The 20,078-nt window shown below is 38.4% G+C and overlaps 1 protein-coding gene across 1 annotated transcript in view; it reads right to left on the bottom strand.

The window, feature by feature from the left end:
* Positions 1-20,078, bottom strand: part of ALK (ALK receptor tyrosine kinase) — a 659,766-nt gene that overhangs the window by 331,059 nt on the left and 308,629 nt on the right. Inside the window, exon 4 of the mRNA XM_087718714.1 lies at positions 17,551-17,752. Coding sequence (XP_087574840.1) covers positions 17,551-17,752 — 202 coding nt within the window. The remainder of the gene's footprint in view (positions 1-17,550; positions 17,753-20,078) is intronic.

The following is a 20,078-nucleotide window of genomic DNA, read 5'->3' as shown; positions in this document are numbered from 1 at the left end:
GTTCCAGACAAATGGCTACATGGATTTGGACAATTGAAGCTCCTGAACTAGGACTAGCTCAGTTTCAGAGGGAACCAAGGATTCCTCACCAGCAATGGAGTCACCTTCATCAAGGGAATCCTCAATGAGAGAGTGGCAGGGAGACTCCAAGGAGGCCCTAGAAGGATTGGGAGAAAATCCAAAATCCTCCTCAGCAGGCAAGGAGAGGGAGACCTCTGCCTGGGAAGTGGGAAGGGAAGGCCCTGCCTCAACATCCCTGGGATTGGGGCCTGCCTGCTGTTGCTGCTGTGCTGCCTGGGGCTTTTGAAACTGTTTTCAAGTGCCTTCGGCGTTTCTCATCTGCCTTAGAGGCCTTGCTGACTCTGGAGCGCTTTCCCTTAGTTGGGCACCCCACCCCATCACCTTTGGCAGTAGGATTGAGCCTGCTGCGTTTAGAAGTGGTGGGCTCAGCTATTTGTTCCATCTGCTGCTCAATCTTCTGGCTGAGGAGATAAGAGATGGCTGAAGAAGTGGTCGGAAGAAACAATCTCTGGTGAGAGGAGAGCTTGAACCTTGCAGGAGTCAGGCCTGTGGATAATTGAGGCTGCCAGGCAAGTGGATCTGGGACAAATGGCACCAGCTGAGGAGAGGCCGGATGCCTGCAGATCTGCGCCATTAAGCAAGGGAGAATGGCCAGAAAGCCCCTGCAGCCGCTTGGAATAATCCAGGGAGAGGGGAGCCTGCCTGGCAACCCAAGGCTAGGCCCCAGCATTAAGCTGTAGGGGGACTGGGTTTTTTAAAACTGAGCCTCTCAGAGGAGCAAGAGCTACAAAAAATGTTAAACTCAGTCCTTGGGCAGCAAGCTGAAGTTAACCCTTGCTTGGATACTCCAAGCAGCACCTAGGAGAAATGTTCTGTATCAATTAATTCTCTGTCCCCGCTGTTCAGTTTAAATGTTTATCCAGAAAATCTGTGAATTTAATGCCAAGTAACTCAGTCCCTTTCTTGGATGGGTGCAAACCATCTCTTTTGTACAGTTTTTCATTGGACCAGCTGCAGGCATCATGACTAATTCCCTTCCCTTTTACACCACTCCTTTAGCCACACAGATAATTTGTTATAATTTAAGAGGAGGTGAAAAGTTATTAAAAGTGTTTATATATGTTTTTATGAAAGTAAGGAGTCATTTATTTAAATATTTCTTTTATTTTACTTACTATATTCTTATTTTCTTTACCTCTTTCATAGTTTTCCCCTTTCCACATTTTACTCCTTCATTCTATTTCCCATCATTCGTTTAGTCTATATTCATTTTTACAAACTAAATTTAATACTGTAATTATAAGATTTAATAAGGATTATATAATTTAATGATAAAATTACTTGGAAAAGGGGAAGTGGTTTTAGTATAAAAGTGGTCAATTCTGCAACTTGGAATGTGAAGCATAATTCTTTTGATGACTGCAAGAATGTTATCTAGTTGGCTCAATCCAGGCTCAATCCAAATGCTGCTGTATTATTATTCTTTTTATTGGTTCTTCCTGGTCTTGCTGAGGGATATCACACTGGTCCCTGCTACTGAACATGTGTATTCCTTCCAAGTAGCCTGAATGTATAATCCCCGTACCTCTTATGCTCATATACAGGTACATGCTTGTGTTGGTGATCAGTAATCTAATTGCAAATTGGCTGATTGACACTGAGGGCAAATTATGACCAGAATTAAGTAATATCCTTGACATTAGATCAGAGCAGATCCTTCCTTTGATCCATCCCATCTGGTAAAAAGATAAAAAATAGTCCAAGTCATCCCTCTCGCATGCCTTCTTCACTTCACTATCCAAACAGGTGCCTGTATCCAAACATCTGACTGCCACTAATGCAGATGAAAACGCACCACATAAGCAAGTATCACAAAGCTAATTTCATAAGCAATATAGACTTAGATTTATAATACTACTCCATAGTGCAGTGTTGGTGAACCTTTTTGGTTCCAAGTGCCAAAACGGAAGTGTGCGCATGCAGGAGTGCCAGAAACCGAAACAGCAGGTCCCCCGGTGGAAGCCTTCCAATTTCCGGCATGCATATGTGCTCCTGTGACCTGGTGTTCTGGTTTCTGGCATGCATACGCAGGTAAAGACCAGCTGGTGCATGCATGCCAGAGAGCTGCTCTTCCAGTTTCCAGTGCTCTCATAACAGGGAAGAGCAACAGGTGATGACTGGTGCCCGGAGAGATGGCTCTGTGTGCCACTTCCAGCACCTGTGCCATAGATTCACCATCACTGCAATAGTGTTTCATAACACTCTCTGAGCAGTTTACAAATGTCAGCACATTGCCCCCAACAATCTGGATCCTCATTTTACTGACCTTGGAAGGAAGGAAGGCTGAGACAACCTTCAGCCAGTCAGGATTGAATTCTTGGCTATGGTCATATTTAGCCTGCAATACAACATTCTAACCACTACACCACCAAAGCAATATATTGTCCAGTCCATTCATAGTCATACACAACTGCATACAATATTCAAAATCTCTACCCACCCCCGCAACAGACATCTAAGCTAGTAACAGCTATCAGAAAAAGAGGACCAGAGAAGCAACGTCCTTTATTGTATCTCCAATAGTTTTTATGTTATAATTTTACACTTCCAATACAAAACATATGCAGTTTTTCCTGGAGAAAATGACATTACTTGTTCTTTGAAGCTATTGATTTTATACCACAAATCAATAGCATGAATATCTCTGAAGAACAAGATTATGTGAATAGCTAAAAAAAAAAATCATTTGGTTTGTTTCTTGGAATAGTAAGGACGCGTTCACATACATTTCTTTCCCTATATACTTAAAATATACAAATATGAAAATTGCATGATCCAATCTGTGTTGGTCATAGGGACCAGAGGTTTTGTCTTCTGAGTTTTTGGACTCGTGCTGGAGACCATCTTCAGGAAACTTTTCTCTAGCTAGGGAACTTCTCTTTAGGGTTAGAGAGAAGTTCCCTGAAAGTGGGCTTCAGCAGGAGTCTAAAAACTCGGAAGACAAAAATCTCTGGTCCCAGTGAGTGACCCAGATTGGATCCTGAAACATTATCCTGGGACAAATATTAAAACTGCTTATTTTGACAAACATTTGTAAAATGTGGAAGTTTTATCTGCACCCATACCAAGTTTATATTTCATTAAGTTCTATTGTATAAGAATAATTTAATGTTTTAAGTTTATATTGGTAAATTTCAGGACTTTTTAATTGTGATGTTTGCATGCATGCAACTAATTTCCAAATATTTTTCTCAGTTTTTTTATCAGGAAAAACAAAGACTAGCATCCGTGCCATTATAAAGCCTGGGGAGCAATGTTAGTGGGAAGATGCACTAGGACATATTTGTAAACTGAAAGAAAAACTGACCAGTTGAATAAATGTCTAGTATAAATTTCCAAAAATGGTTAATACAGAAATGTTAACAACAGGAAAAACTCTTCAGAGTCTCTATCCAATAATTAGCACAAAAAAACTAGTTTTCAACAGAAGTCTAGAGAACTTCTTTATTCTCATGAGATCAAAAAATGATTACCTTTGTGGAAAGAGAAGCAAACTGGACTCATTTGGTAAACAATTTGGCAATCCATATCAATTGAATAGTATGTGTGCTATTCCTCTATTTCTGCCTCCGAGACAGTATTTTTTACCATATAGTTGCAATTACATTCATAGATTATGAAAATATAATTGCTTTTTCGTCTGCAATCTTTATTAAAAAAAAAACCTTTGGAAAATTGATCTATATAAACAGACTGCTCAAAGTATTTTTAAGACAATAAAAGATAACAAAAATACAAAGATACAAATGCAATGTGGTAGCAATAAGGAATAATTTTATAGTATTAGATACTCTATCTATCTATCTATCATCTGTCTATCTATGTATCATTTATTTTCTATCTATTTACCATCTATCTACATAGTCTATCTATCTATCTACAATATGAGAACCAGCTTTGTGTAATAGTTAAGCAATGAAACATCCATCTACTGACCTACATGGACTATCATGGTAGATAATAGTCCATAATCTTTAATTAAGAGGTCTTTATCTTGGTGGGTTGATTTGGGATGATAATGACTATATCATTAGTAGGTGTACAGGCCTACCTATCATCAATTGTAGCTTTTCCTATTCAGAAAAAAAACAAAAAAATCCAGGAAAAGTTTGCGGGGAAGTCAAGTAGGAAAGCTTTTCCTTCCCTTCTCCAACCCCCACCCTATTGCCCTCCCTCTCCCAATCTTTTTCTTTTAATCTGGGCTGGTCCTCATCCCCAAAGGAGATGAGATGAGGTTTCACAACTGGAGCAAACAGCTATAGATAATTTGCAGGGAAGTTTAGTGAGAAGAGTTCATAAGGGAAACTCTAAGCATTATGGACAGTGAAGGAAGCATCACTATGAGCTGCAGTGTGTGTCTTTCTGTCTGAAGAATGCCTGAAACATCATTTGCTGCAAAGTAAAACTTGTTTCCCTCTTGGAGGAGAAAGGGAAGTGTTTATGTGAAGAGTTGCTGCACTAAAATCCATCAGAGAAGATGAGTAGTTTCTGTACAGGAAGGAAGCATGAGAAAGAAACTTCAAGATTGAAGGTAAGGAACAAGGTCAAGGAATAGATATGGCAGAGGTTCTAGAAATGCTTTTTATTATTATTTTGGGGTATAAAAGCTTGAAAAATTGTCAGAGTTTCTCGCTGCCCCATCTTATACCAAACAAAATCAAGTCAGAGCAGGTTTTTTTGAGTATCTTTCTCAAATGTCCTGTTTCTTAGAACTATGTAACTCTTTCATAACCTTAACATATGAGGATCCAAATCCTTCATATTCACAAATCCATGCCCTTCATATATGGGGATCTGCTTTTCTGTTATTCTACAATCTACAACAACTATGTCAGGTAGATTTGGCTTAGGGAACATGTATGGTCCAAAGTTTCCCAGTCTGTTTCCATGGCTAACAATAAACTTGGGCTTCAGTCCCAGTTCAGCACCTGAATCATGTTGCTAAATTGTTTTTGTCATTTCTCCATTTCTCCCTCTAATATCATTCCAGCAATTCAAAAACCATCTGATAAGTAGATTTCACTTTGTGCTACATTTACATGTACTACAATTGTGTTTAACAACCAGAATTGGGATTGACAACTTGGTCATTAAGTGAAGCGGTCACTGAAACCACCATGATTGTGGTTATAATACCTAGCTTCAGCTTTCCTTTGCAGACCTGCAAAAGTCATTAATACAAGAATTTGTTGCAGTTATTTTTTTCATCACCACCATAACCAGGGGGCGCTAAATGAATCAGTCACTAAATGAGGACTACCTCTGATTTTACATAAATACTGTTCCAATATGACATTATCAGATATGGGGGGTGAGTAATGCTGTTAAGTGCATTCACTTTTTTCCATAACATCTAATTTTCCAAAAAAATATTTAAAACACAGGTGCAAAATATACCTGTTGGTAAAGGGATCAGATCAGAGGTGGTATTCAGCCGATTCTCTCTGGTTTGGGCGAACTGGTAATGGCAGCTGTGGGAGGCTCCGCCCACCTGCCCCAATGTAACACGTGAGCACTGCACATGCTCAGAAGGCAGCGCACATGCACAGACATGGCCCATGTGAGTAAAGCAAGAGCGCATTCACATTTGTGAACCGGTAGGGAAGGTAAATGAATCCCATTGCTGGATCAGATGTTTTAAAACTAGGCAGCACTTTGAACGTTTTTTATCTCTGCATAAGCAGAATATTTTATCAATTCCATGGGAGCCGCAAACAGTTTTTCGAGTGCCATTCATGAAGCAAAGAGAGCAATTCCTCCTAGCATTATTTTTAAACAGTTTCTTCCTCTGCCACATTACTGTTTAATCCCTCCTGTACAAAATCCCTGCAAAAATCTTTGCTTGGTTGGCTTAACCCCAATCAAATAATAGGATCTGACAACACTTCTTTTTCTCCCTCCTGTAAATGGATATGAACTGTGAAGACCTTATCAGATATTAATGTGTAATTCAGGCTAACAGGGGAGAAAAAGACACTTGCTGACACAATGAACAACTCGAGTTGTGAGAAATTCTGACCTAAAATTAATTTATCGCCACACTGCTTTTCAAGTGCATTAATTTCAGTGGAACACATTTTCTCCTTCTATTATGGGGCCTGATTGACAGAGATGTCAAGGAGTCACCTCTTCCTTTTGAAATCAGGAAACCTGAAATTGCTCCTCTCTTTTGAAAATAGCCCTGCTGGAATGCGTATTGGAGGCCAACAAACATTCCTTTGATATACCTCTTTTTCCAAGATGACTGTTTCACTAGCCCTACAAACTAAACCCCATTATTTTCTTCTTTTGCTTGACTTGGAATGGGTTTGTCTCCAGAAGCTTGACAGAGTGAAAACTTATTTAAGCAAAGAAATGAGCATCCTGTCCCAAGATGATAGAAGTAGCTAAATGTATCTCAAGTGTAGCTTATATTTATGAAAGGTGAGCTGTACCAAATGTGTAGGAATCCTGTTCAGATCAATGAATACTTTTTTGAATTTTAGACAGTGTTGGGGTTATTACAAGCAGGAAACCCTATACCATTTCACACAAATTGTTGCCCAATCTCGTCTTAAAAATCTCCAGCACCCACAACTTCTGGAGGCAAGTTGTTCCACTTATTAATTGTTCTGTCAGGAAATTTCTCCTTAGCTCTAGGTTGATTCTCTCCTTGATTAGTTTCCACCCATTGCTTCTTGTTCTACCCTCAGGTGTCTTGGAGAATAGTTTGACTCCCTCTTCTTTGTGGCAACCCCTGAGATATTGGAACACTGCTATCATGTCTCCCCTAGTCCTTCTTTTCATTAAACTAGACATACCTAGTTCTTGCAAACATTCTTCATATGTTTTAGTCTCCAGTCCCCTAATCGTCTTTGTTGCTCTTCTCTCCACTCTTTCTAGAGTTGCAACATCTCTTTTATATTGACCAAAACTGAATGCAGTATTCCAAGTGTGGCCTTACCAAGGCATAAAGTGGTATTAACACTTCACGTGATCTTGATTCTATCCCTCTGTTTATGCAGCCTAGAACTGTGATGGCTTTTTTGGCAGCTGCTGCACACTGCTGGCTCATATTTAAATGGTTGTCCACTAGGACTGTAGAATGACACAGACCAGATACCCTCTTTCTTTCTCCTGGACAAACTCAAAGAGCTACATTATCTCAGCAACTATGCCTATACAGAGGCATCAGGGAAAGCTATAGAATAGTGTTTCTCAATCTTGGCAACTTTAAACTGTGTGGACTTCAACTTCCAGAATTCCCTAGCCAGCATGGTGGCTGAGAAACTTTGGGAGTTGAAGTCCCCACAGATTAAAGTTGCCATTACCAAGGTTGAGAAATAACTGCTGTAGAATTCATGTGAATTTGGGAGAACCAAAATGTTGTGCCAATGGCCAAATGAAACGAGGCAGCACAGTTGCAACATTGCCAGGCTTGGAACAGTTAGATCATCATTACCTTTCCCTGCCAGGTTCGGTTTTTTAAGATGAGCTAGAATGATTCATGTGACTAGGCCTGGCAACATACATTAGAACAATGCAATAATAAAATATTGCTTCTTCCTCTGCATTTAAGTGATTTGGAGAATAGGTTGACCAGTTCTTCTTTGCAGTAACCCCTTAGATCCATGATGGCGAACCTATGGCATGCATATCACAGATGGCACACAGAGTCCTCTCTGTGGGCACATGAGCTGTTGCCCCAGCTCAGCTTCACTACGCGTGTGCACGTGTCTCCTGCCAGCCACCTGGTTTTTGAGTGTATGAGTGCATGGGGGTGGGGCACATGCAGAGATGTGTGTGCATGCACTACAGGCACACGTGCGGAGGGTAGCATGTGCATGTGCAGGAGGATGGCATGCGCAGGGAGAGGGCATGTGTGTGTGGGGAGGGCGCACATGCACGGGAAAGGGTACACACAGGGGGGTCATGCATTCATGCACAGGGGCAAGGCACACATAGGGGGGTCACATGTGCATGCATGGGGGAAGGGGGATCACAGGGGAATTGCATGCATGCACAGGGTTAGGGGGGTCATGTGCACATTCACAGGGGGTGATGTATGGGGGTTTCATGCACATATTGCATTATGGGTGTGATAACACGTGCTTTTGGCACACAATGACAAAATGGTTAGCCATCACTGCCATATTGGAACACTGTTATGTCTCCCCTAGTAATTTTTTAATTAAAATAGACATACCCAATTTCTGCAATTGTTCTTCATACGTTATAGTCTTCAGTTCCCCAATCATCTTTGTTGCTCTTCTCTGGACTCTTTCCAGAGTCTCAGCCTCTTTTTTATATTGTGATGACCAAAACTGGATGCCATATTCTAAGTGTGGTCAACTCAACCAGTGGAAAACCTTGCCTTCAGAGGTTGTGAGTGCTCCATCACTGAAAGCTTTTAAGAAGAGACTGGACAGCCATTTTCTGAAATGGCATAAGGTCTCCTGATTAACAGGGGATTGGACTAGAAGACCTCCAAGTTCGCTTCCAACTGTGATGATGTTCTATGTTCTACCAGGGCATTATAAAGTGGTACTAGAACTTCATGGTGTTTTTTTTAATTCTATTCCCCAAACAAGAATTGTGTTGGCTATTTTGGCAGCTTCAGCATAGTGCTGGCTCATATTTAAGTGATTGTCCACTAGAGAGTGGATCTCTTACAGTTATTACTGTTGAGCCAATTACCACCTATTCTATACCTGGGCATTTGTTTGTTTTCACCCAAAAAATTCCCAACGAACCATTGGATAGTAGCCACTTCTTATTTTTATTTACATAAAATGACTGTGAGTTATGTGTGGTTCATATACATTCTGGAAAACAAAAGTGTTGTTTTGCAGGATTGCACTCTGCTTTACAGTATTCCTTACTCTCTTTTAAAAATTAAGGCAACTTTTTAAAAATAAACGTAGATTTAGTTACTAGAGGTGAGAGCCTAGTAAATACCAAGGGAAATCTCCAGGGCCTAGTGATCTTGACGTTTTCCATAGTATCTATCCCTGAAAGAACAAATATAAGCTAGATTTTTACAACAGAACTGCATGAAACAAAGCATGGCAACCTACTCCTCTTCAAGTGACATCTACATTAATGTCACTGTTTGTGTTAGGATAACATTCTCTAGTTTAATGAATGCAGCTCAGACAGTTTGGCGAACAAAGCTTAGTTTTTCCTGAGCAGGAATGAGGAGTAGCCAAAGCACTCAGAAAGGAAGAAGGGTGGAATTAAAGCTGTCTCAGTCTGCTTAATGGTGAGGCTGCATTGAGAAAGTACATTTTCATGAATCCAGGAGAACTTTTATCTGAGGATAAGAATCTTGCAACATATGCTGATTCTCTTCTGTGCTATTTATTTCGACAAAATGTTATTAAAAATGGGACATCTATATCTATACATAGACATATGCATATACACACCCCCTCTCTCTTGTATATGTATATGTAGGGACGCAGTGGCTCAATGGCTAAGACGCTGAGCTTGTCAATCAGAAAGATCAACAGTTCGATGGTTTGAATCCCTAGCGCTGTGTAAGGGAGTGAGCTCCCATTACTTGTCCCAGCTTCTGCCAACCTAGCAGTTCAAAAGCATGTAAAAATGCAAGTAGAAAAATAGGAACCACCTTTGGTGGGAAGGTAACAGCATTCCATGTGCCTTCGGCATTTAGTCATGCCGGCCACATGACCACAGAGACGTCTTCAGACAGTGCTGGCTCTTCGGCTTTGAAACAGAGATAAGCACTGCTCCCTAGAGTCGGGAACAACTAGCACATACGTGTGAGGGGAACCTTTACTGTGTAAATATATGTATATGCATGTGTTTGTGTATATGTATATGCGTGCACACACACACACACACACACACACACACAAACATATACTGTATAATCAAATAACTTCATTCCATTCATTCTGTTTATCAGGAAATGTTCCCATTTTTGAGATACCCTTTTGTTTTAGAATCAGTGAACATTGCAAAACCGACTCTAATGTTCTGAGAATCTATGAAAAAAAAGTTTAACTGGAAATTATCCCTGTTCAATGCATGATACAGCAATAGCAATCTTGACATATGGTTATCTAGTCTCTGCTTACCTCTTCTACGGTAATAAAGGAGAAACAACCAATTACTTTCCAAAGCATCCCGTTTTGTGGATGAGCAGTTCTTATTGTTAGGATGGTTCTCTTAATGTTTTATCTAAAAGTCTGCTTTCTTGCAATTTCCAGTCATTAGTTTTTGTCCTGCCCTCCTAAACAACAAGTCTACTTTATCTTAAAATATTCAAACCTGACAATTATCAAACATACTCTAATCTTTTATTCTCCCTTTTCTTCTTAAAATGTGACAATCCCAAATATATTCCAAATGTGCACTGACTATTGCACACATGAAAAGAATAGCAGACCAATAACTAATTTTATAGCTAATATAGCTGGGGAAGGATGGTTTTCTTTTCCTTTTTGGCATGTAAATAAAACAATAAGGCCCTCTGGAATTTTTGAAGAAATCTTAAAAAAGAAAAAAATATCTACGGTAATACAAGCTAATGTTCCACTACTCTTTTTCTACAGATGAATTAATTAGTCTTTCAAATCCGCTATTCTGCATTAAACTATTTACAGTTTCTCATGAACATTAATTCTAAAGGACCAAGGTTCACAGTAGCTGTTATTTGTTCTGAGACTTTTTATAATGGCAAATCTGCTCATCAATCAAAATTAATCCTCCTGAAAAAAAGAAACCAATCTTCACTGTGGATGCCAAAAGGCCATCTATTTTCTGTCCTATAAATAACAGTAGGTACACATGATAAATACTTGATACCTGCTTATACCTTCAGCTGGTATAGTCAGACAAACTGTCATTAATCTACCAAATTGAACATCCATGCAAGGCTTGGTTCAACTTTAATAAGTGTTTGAGGAGAAGAAGTGACATTTCTTTCCACCACCCCTTACTCTACTAAATCAGTTATTGACTTCACTTAAATCACACAAGTCTATTTCTTTTTTTATACTCACTGGAAGCAGGAAGGCAATTATGTTAGATTATTTTGTTGTTCCTCACCTATACAACTAGAAATCTGATAAATCAGATAAATGCAGCCCTAAAGATTTCAGCGAGAAGTTCTTTGTGACCTATACAAAGCTCAATTCAGATTTGAGAGATTTTCTTCCCCGAATACATTGACTTAAATTTCCTGCTTTACATGGATCATTCTCTTGCATTCTATTTCCTACATCTATTATAGGAATCAAAATGCAAACATTTGTCAGATGTTCCAAGTAAATAGCCATGCAATGATTTTACAGGTAGGGTCAGACAGTGGGGAGAGAAAACTAATACTGGAAATGGAATGAATGTACAAATAGGGGGAAATGTGGATCACCTTTTTCAAAGCTCAGGAAAGATGTGAGCCTCGTGTCACTTTGAATGAGAATAATGTTCTACATCTGCTCCCTTTGGTTACTTTCCTAAATCTGCAATGCAAATAAGAGTTATCTCTGCCTCTGAATACATACCAGGGTCCCTGAATATGTTTAGAAGCAGGGGGAAGAGGCAGGAATATAGGAGGTCATCTATATTTCTGGAATATCAGGCAAGGATTACAGTCACCTGTTGTCTGACAAGGACATCACTTCAACATTGAAGAAACATAAGATATGTGCTTGATAACTGATTATTTCCTATTATTCATTACAGTTGTAATGCCGTAAAATGAAAAACAAACCAAGAACAGAGATCCCTCTCTCTCTCTCTCCCCCCCCCTCTCTCTCTCCCTCTCTCTATCTCTATCTCTATCTCTACACACACACACACACACACACACACACACACATATGCATGTATGTATATGTACACACACACATATACACACATGCCTCTCTCTATAGATAAAAGGCAAATACTACTCACTCATTACAAAATCTGCAGAACCATAAAGCCTAAAAACCTGAAATTTGATATGTATGTTCCTCTTGGCTTCTAGTTGCTTGCTAAGAAACGATTTTTTGAAATGACCATCAGATCATTGGTACTTTTTATATAGTAATTAACACGCTCTGATGCTAAGGATTTCTACTCCACCTCCCCACCTGAAAAGAACTCTGTTCCAACTGCCAGTTGCTTCACATTCCGCTACTCAGTTCAAATTCACAGACGTCCACTCCTTCATTCAGGAGCGATCTGGGGCTCCTTACAGTATTAAATGTCAGTACCTCACCAAATGTCTATGGCTTCCACCTATGGAACTGCTTCCAGACTCAAGGTGGCAGGAGCAATATTTCCTTATTTGTTTCAATCACCGACCACCACTGAGCTACCACTGAGGGTTTGTGAACCAAATTCCTCTTGCATAGCCTGATCACATAGTTTTGTTGCGAAGCATGGATATCCAGCTTGTGTGCGTGTGCACTCACGTGCGATTATGCACATGCACTGTTTTTTTTGTTTGTTTTTCATTTTGATTTGTTAGAAAAACTACTCAAGACACAGAGAAGTAAATGAAATCTGTAGAGAAAGCTTATCTTTGTGCCCGATAATCTTTATTTATAAAGTTATTACAGATAAGCTAACTTCCTAAGAAACTCGAAGTGGTTTGTTGAAAATTGATACATCAAGTAAAATGATCAACAAAGTCTAATATATCTAAGGTAACTTAACTATCCACAGTTCCCAAAAGACTGGTGGAGGAGAACAGGTGGGGGAGACTTAAAACTGACTGGAATAAGGGAAATTTTTTTTTATGTCTTCACTTATTTCATTTCACTTCACCCACTACTACTCGGGTTTCATTTAAGCTTATCACTATCTTTTTATTCTGCTTATTGAAGCATTTCTGTTCTAATACAAGTTTAGGCAGTCTGTTGATTTGAAGACAATTGAGTGGACTTTCCCTTGTGTGATAAATTCTTATCCATAACACAGGAGAAATGGGATTTTTTTTCAAGTTAAGATTGACTCCATTTACCCTGTGGTTCAAACACACATCAATATCACATCAAAATGTGATATTGTTAGAGTATAAATCTCATACACTCCTAAGAGGATAATTCAGTTGCCCTAGAGTACTAGGCTGAGGAACCCAGATATAAACAATTATTTTTAGCAAGCAGGGATTTGCACCATGAAAGAAGTATAGTTATAACAATGCAAACCATTTTAGGATGATGTATACAAACTGGGGGTACACTGGCCTCTTGAATTTTCTGCTTGTTTATAGTCCATAGAGTTATTGCAATTCTATAGCATTTTTCTGAGCACTTACTAGTTACATAATTATCAGAATCTGATGAGTACAAATTTTCTGTTCCTGTAACATTCATAAGAGAGAAGAAAACCTGCCACAATTCCATTTCCAAACAGTCTGTAGGAGAACATGGCACGACAAAACCGCGCTCGACTAAGCCGCGCCCAATTAAACCGCGTCGCTGACGTCAACAACAGGGCGACAACAGCGAGCGCGGAGAAAGAAGGGCGCTTTAAATAGCGCTTTGAAAGCAAGCCGATTCAACTTAAGGTAAGGGTTAGGTTTAGGGTTAGCTTTAGGGTTAGGTTTACGGTTAGGTTAAGGGTTAGGGTTAGGTTTAGGGTTAGGTTAAGGGTTAGGGTTAGGTTTAGGGTTAGGTTAAGGGTTAGAATTAGGTTTAGGGTTAGGTTAAGGGTTAGGTTTAGGGTTAGGTTTAGGGTTAGGTTTAGGTTTAGGGGTTAATTTTAGGTTTAGCATTTACAGCGTGCTTCTGTCTCCGCGCTGTTGTCGCGCTGTTGATGATGGCAGCTACGCAGTTTCATCGAGCGCGGTTTAGTCGAACGCGGTTTTGTGGTGGAACCGTAGGAGAATTGATTAACAAGTCAATTTGGCTGTATTATTGTAACAATATTGGGTTCCCTAACTGGAATCAATTCCTAACTAAAATCAAATTATTTATTTATTTAGCAAATGGCATATCACACATGGACTAGCAGTAATTTCACCAAAATGAGTAAAACATAATGAAATATATATCTAGCTATTGAAGTGCAGCATCATTTTTATTAAAAACAAATTCAGATTCAGACTGGTATATGCCCTCATCTTACACTTGGTCACAATTGTGATCTACAGTTTGATCTACAATCATACTGAGAGGAGAATACTATGCCCCATTTATACAGAGTTCCTGTAGACACCGGGTGAGGTGTGAATCTTATTCAAGATTGTCCACTGCTATTTCAAAGCCTGGCATATTTTGGGAGGTCATTTATATGTCTTCCTATATCTGGATGTTCAGTGACCCATTTGGATTTCCATTGGGAATCAATATTAAAGTTATTGGGCAAGTGCCAATGGGAGCTTCTTGGATTTGAGTCTTCTGGCTGATAAATGAGGAAGGTTGGCATGTAGCAGTGGGAGTGAGTTGTTCATAAATTGGACTAAGAGTAACACAGGGAAATTTATTTGGATTCTTGCAAAGGACTAAATTATTTTCATCCAGGATGCTATGATCCCAATCTTGGTACCCCTCACTAGCATCTATGTTTTTATTTTTATTTTTTTAAAAAACCCTTCACCTATTTTTTATAATTGAATCCAAGGTAAATTTGCTCTATGAATCAACTATTTTTTAAAAATCTTTCCTACGTTCCTTCTTTCCTTCCTCCCCTCCCTCCCTTCCTCCCTCCCTCCATTCTTTCAAGGATAAGCTAGCAAGGCCACTGGTACAATAATTCTCTCAGCAGTTTTCCATGCTAAGCAAACAAAACTATGACAGTTGTTTTAAATTGTTCTTTGCAGTATGTATTCTGCAACTATGAAGGTAAACTTTTTAATCAGAATATCAAGAGTGCACACTATTCATATATTCAAATTAAATTCTAAATTAAACAAAGAACATCACTTCAAAGTATCCAAAATCAGCTTGCTCAAAATAGGCTCCTGCTGTTTTGCCCTGACTACAATCTAAAAAAAAAAAAAAAAACCCACAGAGAAAGGTTGACAAATTGAGGCATCACTGGCAATTAATCTTAATTACACAATTGGAATAAGATATTTTAGCTGACCATAGGCCAGACAGAGCACACTACTTAATAGAAAGCCTGAGCGCAATTAAATTAAAGAATGCCATCACCCTAAATACTTTATGTAAATGTTGCAAGCATACAAAAATTATTTATGGATTAAGAAGAGTTAAAATGTTGAGTTAAATAGGGATCTCATGTATTTAATTTTTACACTACTAGGTTATATTTAAAAAAGACTAATTTTTCAACCTTGGGACAAGTGGGCATGACCTAAGATTAAGAGATACAAGTAGTACCTTGATTTCTCAGTTGGTTAACAAATTAATGCAAAGGACATAAACTAATGTTTTAGGCTTGCTTCATTCCATCACAGCTGTCTTCTGAAGCATTTGTATGAGCATACACAATTGCTACTTTAAACATCTTTGCATCGTTTGGGGGAAAAAATGTCCTTTAGGGCATCTTTTTGGCCACAAAATTTGAAAGAACAGTTCTCCCCTAAATGGAATAGGCCATGCTGTTTGTTACCTTTTTAAATATATGACTATTAAGAAGTGAAAAAAGAGAGAGAGGAATACTCTTTCGTGGCCAATCTCCATAGAGTTACTAACAGGATATTTGCTTTAGTGCCAATGTTTCTCAACTTTGCCAACTTTAAGAAGTGTGCTGGCTGAGGAATTCTGGGAATTGAAGTCCACACATCTTAAAGTTGACAAGGTTGATAAACAGTGCTTTAGATTTTCTCCAAAAGAAGACACTAAAGTTGTTCAGCTGAGCCACTTGGCTGACCTTTGTTCTTACAGTTAAATTTGATCTTCCACCAGACAGAATTCTGGCTTCTTTTCTTTGCCTGATCAACCTGGAAATAATGCAAAAATTTATACAAGGCCAAGCCCAGGAAATAGATTTGTTTTTGAAACCACCTTTAGGTTACAGTGTTCTCCTTTTCCTGCACAGAATGAATGTATAAGGAGATAAGAAAGGCTGTGTGGTTAAAAAAATAAAAATAAAAATCCCCATTTTCTGAAATCACTGCCACCAGCTAGTTTGGCCCCTTGCACAAGATGTGCAGACGTAATAAGTGAAAAGGAGCACATGCTGTACTATTGTACTATATATGTGTTGATCCCTATCTCTACCACCACCACATCACCACACTTTCACAACACTGTACAGATTAGTGAATAATAATAGTCAAACCAAATTTTGTAAATGCATTCACATTTTTACAGCAAACATAAAAAAAAAGTCCCATTGATTCACAAAGTCGGATAACATCTTAATTAGCACAACTAAAGTGACACAGATGTGTATTCAACCTTCAAAACACTTTCAGATAGCATTGAAATATTATTAAGAAGAGATTAAAAGGAAAACATGTGGAAGAAGTACTACAACTCTCAAATCAGGCTGTATCTGTGAATCCTGCTGACCCTTTGTTCTTAAAGTTAGCCTCAGTATGGAGTCGGCAAACAGAATACATTGAATATTACTAGCCATTGCTTTGGCAGGAGTGTCAGACTGGCAGCCCACACATCACATGCAGGCCACATTCACCCCAGCTCCTTAAAGGTAAAAAAAATGTTGTGATATGTCATATGACGTCACATGATGTGACACCCGTGTTTTAGAGGATTAAGAAATAATGGCTATTTTCCAGTTCTGACAATGTAAACACAAAAAAAACCTGTGGTTTCCTATGGAAGATTTAGTTTATCTGCCAGATTATGTAAATACCTACTAAACACCACTATAATCTCTAATAGGTCCAAGTTCACAAACTGCAGTAAGCCATAGTTTAACTAAGGTTTGTGAAATAAGACATTGAATAATATTAAGCTATAAACAAAGATTTGCAAACTTTAGGGTTTATGGAGCATATTAATCTATCATGTTCAATGCAAAGTATAAATTCATCCTGAATATTAGCAAATGAGTAAATATGCATTTACCGTTTCCAACTATTGATTGTCTTGGTGTCTGCAGGCAAGAATTAGCTTTATACTGTAGAACTTGTATTTTTCCTATGCTAATGTTTGAGGTTTAGGAAATTAAATTATACTGAATTCAGTTATTACATACCAGTTGGCAGAACAGCATGAAAGCAGAAAGAACTCTTCTAATCAGGAAAAAAAAATGCAGTATATTAATGAATAAAAAGCAAAGTGGTGTCCCTGAGAGCAGAATGGGCTGTAATTACTCATTGTGTGTTTCCGTGCATGTGTGTGAATTATTATGGTCAAGTATTAATATATCCAAATAGATTAATGAGAGAAGACATAGTAATAACATCTCCCAGTGACAGAGCCATGCAGTAGCCTCTCTCCTCTTTCTTAAATAATCTAAATCAAAAGATTCCCTGATGAAAGATGAAACTAGAAAGTACTCTACAGATAAAAGTATTTAATTGAATTGTAATGCTTCAAAGCAAAATTGTAGTGTTGGAAGGTGGAGTGGGGGGGTGGGGAGAAAGAGACCTACCCATTTTTTTCTTTGCCAGGAATCAATGGGGTTTTGATGTGGCTTTCATTAGCATGGAGGACCTGAGCAACATACTTCCCGTTTGGTTGGAAGTATTTGTAGACAGCCACATGCACCATGCAGTTTTCACTGCTGCTCCTCAGCCATGGGCTCAAAAGGAGGAAGTTCATATTTTCTGATGTATTAAGATACAAGAATAAACCTGCAGAAAAAGAGAAAACAAAAAGTCTAATTACTAAAAAAAAAAAAAAAGCACACAGCATTTACTTGTTTATCATCACAAATGATAAACCAGTCACAATATTATTTTATATTTGCCGATTTTTATGAATAGCCTGTCCTTGGAGTCTGCAACGTTTCCTGATATTCACCTCCCTCTCCTGAACTCAGAGAGAAACTGAGGCAATGCCTCTTCACAATTAATAGGCCCTTACCCACTCCCTCCTCCCATAAAAACATTGTAAGATGCTAAGTCATTAGATTCCTCAAACTTCAATGGCATCTCCACTGTGTCAAATTAATGGGCTCCTTATTGCAGAAGTCAACAGTGGCTGAAAAGTGTACAGACTACCTGCTAATGGATGGAGCAGAGTTGGCAGCAGGACCAATGTAGAGAGCCCTCAGAAGGCCTCAGAATGTGTCTGCATCCTGCTGAGACAGCCTATCCATATTTCTCTGTCCAGAATCTAGATGACTGTAATATTATTAGAGTTTTATGCGAGGGAGAGAGAGAACAGACCTAATTCTCCTGCCTCCTATTTCCCCACAACAATCCTATAAATTAGGTTGGGCTGAAAGAGAGTGACTGGCCTAAAGCCACCCAGCAGGCTTTCATGCCTAAGGGAGGCCTAGAACTCAGAGTCTCCTGGTTTACATTAGGAGTCCATAAAGTGACTTTGTTTTCTTAATGCTTTATGGTATCTGACTTTCCCATCAGTACACTCCTCTGTGGCAACCTGATTCTCCCATAAGCCTTCGGTTTTACTGTCTATTTAGCTCTCAATAGGATAATTTTAACTTTCCAAAGACAGAACAGAGTAGAACCAAATTTTTGTGCTAAACAAAATGGCAAAAAAGAACTGAGACTGAATGTGGATTAGAGATTATAGGGAAAGAATCTAGAATTTGTTCACAGTTCAATTTGAAGGCTCTTTTCTTCTCCCTTATCGTAAAGTGACATAGAGCAAGGTTAATTTTAAGTAGCTGGGGGGGGGGGCAGTGGCCCTTTTCTGCACCTCCTTGGTTACATTACAATCAAGTGGGATATTGGAAAGAAACTGTGTACTGTAAAAGAAGCTGGAATTCATTCTCTCTCCCTTCCTCTCTCTCTCTCTGACAATAATGTTTATTTTATTTTTAGATAATGCTGGCCTTAGATAAAACATATTTTTATTGACACATCAGTTTCTGACATTCTCTTTTTAAATGCATCTAATCCACAATAAATAGTTTTGTTATTACTTGATACACCGATACTCTTGGGAGTGTCCTATTTAAATAAGTTGACAGAGAGGTATAGAAAGGCTAAAAATAAATGCATTTACTGTCATTTGTATTAATTTAAATGTTTTAGTTTTGATTGGGGCTTCAATTCAACCTGATATATTACTCAGACAGCCAGACTGCGCCAACTCTACTTCTCTCTTACACACTCACAGATAAAATACTTATTCTTTCAGACATACACAAGCATGGGGAAACATAGGGTCTTATGAAATTTTACTCATCCTAATATTTATGCTGATTATGACCATAGTAAAGATTCTATTTGATTTGATTTGATTTGACATTCAAATATTCTTGGCAATATTAAAATGTGTGAGCAAATCCATAGAGAATAAGGTTATCAGTAGTTACTACTTGTGACGCTTAATTATCTGCAGTATCAAAAACAATATATTTCTCTGTATCAGTTGCTGTGAATGAAGGAATAAAAACAACGTTAATTTAGGGGAAAAGTTTCTAAATAAATTCAGCAAATAAGGAGACTAAAGGTAGATATTCTTCATGCATTTTTAGATGAAATACTCTTTTGGCTATAGATACCTACTTCACCATAAAATTGATAAAATGCCGAGAAATACAGATTTTTATTTCATGTAATTACAGAAAAATCATAAAAAGATAATATATGGACAACTATCACTGTGAAAAATTGGTAGAAAAGCAAGTATAAATGAAAATATTTTTAAGGCTTCCATGGACATACAGGAAAACAAAGAGATCAGAGAAGAAATCAGACTAGAATTCTCATGTAAACACAATTGTCCAGGATCCAATCTGGGTCAGTGGGTGGGACCAGCAGTTTTGTCTTCCAAGCTTTCAGATTCATGCTGAAGCCCATCTTCAGGGAACTTCTCTCTAGCCAATTGTCCAGGTCCTCACTATTAAATATACATCACATGGACATCCTGCTCCTTTCCAAAGTCCATGATGCTTGAAAAAGTTGAATGAAAAACAAATAGAGAACCACCAGTGGCAAAGTGGATGGATTCAATTCTGACAGTAGTTAATGCATCACTGACAGA

This window comes from Thamnophis sirtalis, unplaced genomic scaffold (assembly GCF_051295495.1).
Source record: "Thamnophis sirtalis isolate CommonGarterSnake01/CBP01778 unplaced genomic scaffold, rThaSir2_p1.2 scaffold_6, whole genome shotgun sequence".
In the NCBI taxonomy this organism is placed as follows: Eukaryota; Metazoa; Chordata; class Lepidosauria; order Squamata; family Natricidae; genus Thamnophis; species Thamnophis sirtalis.
The sequence above is the reverse complement of the archived record's forward strand: the minus strand, read 5'-3'. Positions and strand labels throughout refer to the sequence as shown.